This window comes from Amaranthus tricolor, chromosome 3 (assembly GCF_026212465.1).
Source record: "Amaranthus tricolor cultivar Red isolate AtriRed21 chromosome 3, ASM2621246v1, whole genome shotgun sequence".
Lineage (NCBI taxonomy): Eukaryota > Viridiplantae > Streptophyta > Magnoliopsida > Caryophyllales > Amaranthaceae > Amaranthus > Amaranthus tricolor.
Genome location: NC_080049.1, coordinates 8,702,883 through 8,710,747, shown reverse-complemented (window position 1 = coordinate 8,710,747; position 7,865 = coordinate 8,702,883). Strand labels below are relative to the sequence as shown.

The 7,865-nt window shown below is 30.8% G+C and overlaps 1 protein-coding gene across 1 annotated transcript; it reads left to right on the top strand.

Moving 5' to 3' along the window:
* The first annotated feature begins 1,260 nt into the window (after positions 1-1,260).
* Positions 1,261-3,265, top strand: LOC130809455 (early nodulin-like protein 2). Its single transcript, XM_057675248.1, has 2 exons — positions 1,261-1,472; positions 1,778-3,265. Exons 1-2 carry the CDS (start codon positions 1,283-1,285, stop codon positions 2,899-2,901), a joined length of 1,314 nt encoding a protein of 437 aa, XP_057531231.1. The 5' UTR covers positions 1,261-1,282; the 3' UTR covers positions 2,902-3,265.
* Positions 3,266-7,865: the final 4,600 nt, after the last annotated feature.

Sequence of the window (7,865 nt, the reverse complement as noted above, 5' to 3'; positions counted from 1 at the left end):
ACTTAGGACCTTAAACAGATTTAGAAAATAGAAATATAATAATAAAAGAACTGTCAAGAAAATACTTTTTTTTGACAAGAAATAGATTATAATAAAATCAAGGGTATCTTTATGTTTTTATTGACAAAATATCAAAGATATGAGTGTACTTATTTCCTTTTCAGTAGTGGATGTGAGGCCCCTAAATACACGTTCCTTCCCTCCATACTTCAATTATCTATTGTCACTTCTATAGCTATTATTCGTACTCATATTACCTTGGAAAATTAAGAAAAAAAGCATAAATGGTATTTGCAGCACATAAAATAAAAATATAAGTTAAATATATACGTTATTTGGTTTTTTTTAATAGTTATTACACTTTTGATTTTCATACTTTTCAATACATAATTTTAATTTTTAATATCTTTTATTTCGTATGATAAAATATTTTAAAAAGTTAATATTATGATATGAATTAAGACGAATCAAACAAGATTCACTTGATTATATTTTACATTATACGTGGAAAATAAATATTAAATAAGATCAGTTGATGAACAATATTTGATACAAACAGTGTAAACAGTAGAAACTATTAAAATTCAAAGGAAATAAACAATAAATAAACTAAAAATGTAAGTCATGATCAAAATAAAAATATGACAAATTTGATGATAGGAATTAAAAATTGAGAAAATTTGAGAGAGTACAATTATTACTTTTTGACTTGAAAATGACAACTAATAACTTCTCCATCTAATATATTTACACTTGTGCACTCTTGTTTTATTGCTTTTATTTCTTGCCTTTTTTTTCCATTTTTTTTAAACCAAATATAATCAATTATTACAACCAAAAATATATACTTTCTTTATTATCTTGCTATCACATAAATTTCTACCAATAAGGAAAATAATGTAATAATCTTGAAGATCATAATAAAAATAATAATATTATAGTTGTGCACATTACACATGGCCTTTACACTTGCTTATAATACTTTTCCCCGGTTTTGAACTTTCTAGTGTTTCTCCTCCTATATAAACAACTATACACTATAACAGTGTCTGAAAAAAAAAGAACAATAGAAAAGAAAAATGTAATAAAAAAACAAAAAACAAAGAAAAGAACATAACCAAACAAGATGGATTTTCCTAAATTCAGACATACAAAAAAAAAAAGACAAAATATAGAGAACAAATACCATCACCCTCCAACACCGCCCTCCCCCCCCTCTCTTACTCTTCTCCTTTATTAATAATAACATCTTAAACATAATACAATTATTTATTCATTTTTAATGGCTTCTAATATAAGGCTTTTGGTAAGTTTTGTGATTGGATTTGTGTTATCACTTTACTGTGTTGATGCCATTAAACCTAGACCTTTAAGGCATTATGTTAATGGTAGACAAGGTTGGGTTCTTCATCCTATGCAAGATTATAATCAGTGGGCTGGCTCCAATAGATTTCTTGTTCATGACACTCTTTGTAAGTTCTTAATTCTATTTTTTTTTTATTTGTTAGTTATTTTTGTTTCTTTTAGCTGCATCACGAGTTGTTCCCGTCTTTTTTTCTCCAAACCCTGATCATAGTTTCTATAGTCGGAATACATTAAATTCGATGATGAAGTTATTTTGATTTGATTTTGATACTTTTTAACAGAATTTGCTATGTATTTTTGAAATTATGTTGAAACCGTTTTAAAAAAAAAAAAATTATTATTATTTGCGTTTTATAAAACGGTTGCTACTTTTGCACTAATTAATCAAAGTATGTTTTAATGATTTGGGCAGATTTTAGGTACAATAAAGAGAAAGATTCAGTATTGGAAGTGAGTAAAGAAGATTATGATAGTTGTAATACTGATCATCCAGTGCAGAAGAAACAAGATGGTGAATCAGAATTTGAGTTGAATCATCCTGGCCCTTTTTACTTCATTAGTGGTAATAAAACTCATTGTGAACAAGGTCAAAAAATTATTGTTCAAGTTTTACATTATCCACCTTCTCCTCCTAAATCTGCTCCTACCCCTAAAGGCTCCCCTGGCCCCACAATTTCCCCTCCTGGGTCCCACCTTCAACCTCCACCTTCTGCTTCTACTCCTAAATCTGCCCCATCTCCCACTTATTCTCCTCCTGGCCTCACACCACCTGGTTCTCAACCTCCTACTGGTCATCATCCCCACCCGTTCCCTCTACCCCCAACTGCCGGACCCTCCCCTAAAACCTCACCCGGTTCATCTGGCCCATCTTCATCTCATCCTGGTTCACCTTCCACTCCATCAGGCTCAGCAACATCACCTTCTGGATCGCCTGTAACACCATCAGGCCCGGCATCATCACCTTCTGGTTCTCCTTCCACGCCATCAGGCCCAGCAGCATCACCCACTGGTTCTCCTTCCACACCATCAGGCCCAGCAGCATCACCCACTGGTTCTCCTTCCACACCATCAGGTCCAGCATCATCACCTTCTGGATCATCTGTTACTCCATCAGGCCCAGCAGCATCACCCACTGGTTCTCCCTCCACACCATCAGGCCCAGCATCATCACCTTCTGGATCATCTGTTACTCCATCAGGCCCAGCAGCATCACCCACTGGTTCTCCTTCCACACCATCAGGCCCAGCATCATCTCCTTCTGCATCATCACCAAGTTCCAGCAGTCCAGCAGGCCCAGCCTCATCACCAGCATCCGGTATTCCAGCAGGCCCAGCAATATCCCCAACAGTGGCTGCTTCACCGCCAACACCCGAAGCAGGTGGGCCGGGTTCACCGCTTGCACCTTCACCAGACCAACCGGCAGACATAATAGCTCCAGCACCATCAGAAAAGAAAAACGGAGCAGTGAGGAGTAATAACAGTGGATTTTCACTGGGTGTCGGAGTTATAATTGCAATAATTATGTGTTTTAATTAGTTTCTAAATTCATTATTAAGTCATTTTCTCATTAATTTTAGTATTTGCTGTTATTTGTTTGGAGTTTGGAGGTGTAGGTACATGTGTGTGATTCAACTACTTTTCTAGAGGCCCTTACTAGTACTACTACTGCTACATACAGATGCCGACATAGGGGGTAGTCGGTAGTAAAGGGTACCCTTTAATTTTTTATTTTGGACAGTGATTTTTTGGTGTATTATTTCAGTCTTGAATAAGTTTCTCAGCAGTACAGTTCATATATTATTTGAATACCTTTATCTTTATTATGTGAAAAACATGAATTTAAATCTCTCAAATATACTATTGGGATGATCCACATAATTTTAATTATTTTTATTTTAAATTATAGCGTTGAATTTACTACAATTTAATTTCTTTGTCATTTAACAATGTGACTATATAGTTGAATGGGGTACTACTTCTTTTTGCTTATTATATACTTCTATTTCCTTTTATCATTTTGCATTGAGGGTTGAAGGATAATATCGTTTGAATTTAGTAATTTTAGTTGGAAGATTAGAAAATTGAATTATATATGTGGGGTTTGTAGAAAGAATAAGTTTATGTAAGGGCGGAGCAAGAACTAGCAATGAGTTTATGCCCAATATCCTCCTTCATTGGTTTATTCATTGGTCATCGTTCATGCAATGGTTAGTATTATTGACAAAATTACCTATCATATCAACACAATCATCATATTCAGTGTATACTGTTCGAAATAAACTTTAAGAAAGTAAAATTAAAAAGATTTAAACCAGTCTAATATAGCCAACAAACCACAAGACACAAAACAATTTAATTATGAGATAAGGTTCACAAAACAATTTAATTATTTAAGCCCAAACTATGATGACAAACTAATGATTGTTGTCAACTTATCATCACATTAATAGCTATAAATTCATGTAAGTTGACTTACCTACCAATCAATAAGTCATTATTATAGACTTTATAGTCATAATTTCTCTCTATATATTAGAATTAACTCAATTAAATTTGATAGTTTCTCTTTTAGTTATTTACGCTTTTAATTATATACACATTCTAACCTGAATTGAGAGTCGAAGATCTTTAGAATATCACCAAAGCAATTTTATTCATATACGTATAATTCAAATCAATCTCCATACAATTCGAACGATGTATTGTTTGGACACTTTATTACTCGGGTATGTCACTAATTGATGTTCTCACTCCCCTTCTATATTGGCAATTCACGTTAAAGTATGTATAATCAACAAAAGTATTAAACTAGTGAAAAGTTTGAAATGTTATCCAATTAATGTTTAAATCTTTTTAACAAATTAAAAATCATTCAGCTCATCACAAATTTTACAAAATCAATTGAGTATAATGATTTTGCATTTAATATGTCCAAAATAACATAAATATTCTATTTAAAGTATGTGTAATCAACAAAAGAATTTAAACAATTATGTTTTCACGTATTACCAAAGTGGTGGGATCATATCCAAAAATAAAAATAAAGTAAATTTAATATGACATATTAAAATGAAAAATAAGACAAATTCACTAGAACGGAAAAACATCTATAAATTTTCGTAATTTGTATTATTTGATTTGACCCTATCAATTTTTCTTGTATTTACTTTGATCTTATGTAATCCTTTGGTCTCCATATAGTCATATGATATACTTCATTATTCAACTCAATAAAACAAACACTTTTAACCTTCACAGAATCATGTATTATCTTTTGTGCTCTTACCTTTTAAAAAAAATCAATAGTAGATTAATATATTTAATCCTTAATTATAAAGGTTGTATTAAGCGAATACAATATGTTATATCCCATAGGAAAATCCTTATATTAAAAAAAATAATCCAAATGAATATATGGTAAAAACTAAAATCATGGTTACATGACTACAATACAAATCACATATCAAGAATGCATTTAGATCCTCAGATTTATAACAATAAATGATATTTGATATGATTTCTATCCTCATTCATCTGAAGTTGGTGAGTATACTATAAATGAGATGATGTCTCTTGTCCAATCTTTTGACTTCTCTGTTACAAAATTTGTGGTAATTATATAAGTAACATAATTATGGGTTCTAATCATTAATTTAAATTTTTGGTTGAGTTGGTTTCTAAACATGCTATCAGAATTCAGCGTGACAAAGGCCATTGATCAAATCTCAACTACCCCTTATTTAAAGTGGAATATTTAGTGCCAAGTATGAGGAAGGCACGTGTTGTATCTACACTTGTAGCCCAAAGGGCTCTTGTGTGAAAGAGTGTATTAGAGTATATAACTTATCCTAAGACTTCAACCATCAACTTAAGCTTTTGGTTGAGTTGATTCCTTGACATAGTACCATCAGCTTAAGCTCTGGTATCATGTTGAGGAATCAACTCAACCAAAAGTTTAAGCTGATGGTTGAGATCACATGATATGTTATATACTTTAACAATCGAATGTAAAAAACAAATAATAGTTTTTTATCTGAATGCTTGAGAGTAGTATTATATTCAATTGAATTTGCTACTTTTCGTAAATGCTCAGATATATAATGGATGAGATATTTTGAAAACTAGTTTGAGTTCCCTTAAACCCATACCATGTTATTACCATATACTCCTTTAGTTCTTTTTATGTTCTTTCACATTTACTATTTGTTTAGTTTTCAAAAGAATTTTTTAGTCTTAATATCTCTCAATACGAATCATAAAAAGTTATATAAAATGTAAAATGAAAAAAAATATACATTAAGACGATATAATGAGGTTTCACATGGTCAGTGGCAGATTCAGTACTCAAAATTATGGGTAGCACCAACATGTTGAAGTAAATTAATAAAAAATTCGATAGAGATTTGTTTGTAAAATGAACAACTTAAAAAATTTTCATCACTCCAAATTGACCTGTACAAGTAAAATATCGCAATAATAATCTCATCTCATTGCCATTATAAAATGGAGTGATAAATGTCATATGCACCGCATCGTACAAAGTCACAATCTACAAGTTACAACGAGATCAAAGTTTGACATAGTAAAATACTTTCTTCGTTCTGAAATACTCGCTACACTATGGTAATCGATGCTATTCATCGTTCAAGCTTATTTTATATATTATGGCTTATATATAAGAAAAATATAGACAAGTGGGATCTTGTTTGAATCATCTAGTGAAACTTAATAGGAGGTCAAATACTCTCTGGGGGTGAATAGAGAGTATGCCCGTTTAAAAATTTTGTCTCGAAGGTTAGCTCAAGAACTTGGGTGACCTTTCAAAACTGTTTTCTGGAACAGTTTTAGGTCGATTAATAAAACTATAACGTATGTGCGGAAATAAACTTAAACAATAACACACGATATGTTAACGAGGTTTGGTTCTAAACAACCTACTCCCCGCCTATGGGTTCTCTTCCAACCCGTAGGATTCAATGCCTTTTATTGGTAGACTTTAAGACAACTAAAAGATCTCTCTATCTTCTCTCATCACGTTCTTCCCCTTGAAGAACGTCTTACAAGTCACTTAATAAAAGCAAATCCCAATCTCACAATAGAGATTACAAGTTGAACACTTTAAAAAGTATTTTAAGTTAGGCGTATTAATCTATTGTAAATCTAACTCTTTTTTAACTCTTATTCCTATTACAAATTGTAAGAGCTAGATGAACCTAAGAATTACAACTCTTTTGAACACTTAGAGAATACTAGATCTTAAATCAATAAGAGAGAAAATTGTAAGAAGAGATGCAATCTTAATCCTTGAACGAAGCCTTGTATTTATATATGTCACGCCTCAACATATCCTTGAAGAACAAGAAAGCTTCATCCGCCAATTTCGTTGATATGGTTAATCTGTGACAGTCTTCAAGATCTTGAGCTTTAACTCAAACTGATGTTGCACTGACAGTTCATATAATTACGTCATTGTGTGCTGTTTTTTGTTATTAACAGCCAATGATGTGCTGCCACGTTAGAACTCATACAAGATATTGAAAACTCAGCGACCAGATAAACCAACGTCTAAATACTTATTCAAAATTAATTCCTATTTTTAGCATTAACTTAAATTGTCTTTTCCTATTTTTAGTGTCAATTTAAATAATCATCTTATTTATAGGAAAACCTTTAATTAATATAGCTTAACAACTTATTTAATTTCAAATATAAACTGTGTACTCTTAATTACAAAACGTGTGAAACTGATACTTTAACATTTAATCGTCTAAATATCTTAAGCACACATTTTAAATTCAAATTCAAATTTAATAACAAATTTAAGATAAAACACATATCTAAACGTTTAAAATAAAACGTATAATGATATATTCAAATATTCAAACATACTTTAAATATATTTTGACCTATTAAAATATTTCAAAGTTAGTTATGAAAAAAACCTTATCTTAAACATAATCATCTTAAAACCATTTAAACTTATTTCAAAACTTATAAATTCAACCTTAAGATAAACTTAAGACATTTAAACATAATTCAAGCATATTTCAATCTTAGCTAGATAATCAATTAATCTACCAACACTTAAAAATATTTCCAAAAAAAAACTTCATCAATTATTCACTTTATATATAATATGATTTTAGACCAACTTAAACAACTAAATATAATTACTTAATTTATTTGTTTAATTAATATGTGTTTTGAATTATCATTATTTAAGAGAATTGAGTCTTCATCTAGTCGCATACTTTCATAAAGTTAACGTTTTATAATTTTTAGGCATTTTTTGATATATAAATAATTAAAATAATATATTAGATTGCGTAAAAAGTCAAATATAACATGGGTAGCCTATTAGAGATCGCGGGGAGAAAATGCTAAATTATTCCCATCTACCTATCGGCTACCGCTCTCGAATGTGTGTTCAAAGAATAATACGCCTTACCTGCTATTCTTTCCGAACCAAATACTTGTACAATTTAACTATATTTATCCAC

Coding starts and splice junctions, on each gene's coding strand:
- LOC130809455 (XM_057675248.1), top strand. CDS start 1,283: ATGGCTTCTAATATAAGGCTTTTGGTAAGTTTTGTGATTGGATTTGTG. Junction 1,473..1,777: donor TCTTGTTCATGACACTCTTT/GTAAGTTCTTAA, acceptor TGATTTGGGCAG/ATTTTAGGTACAATAAAGAG.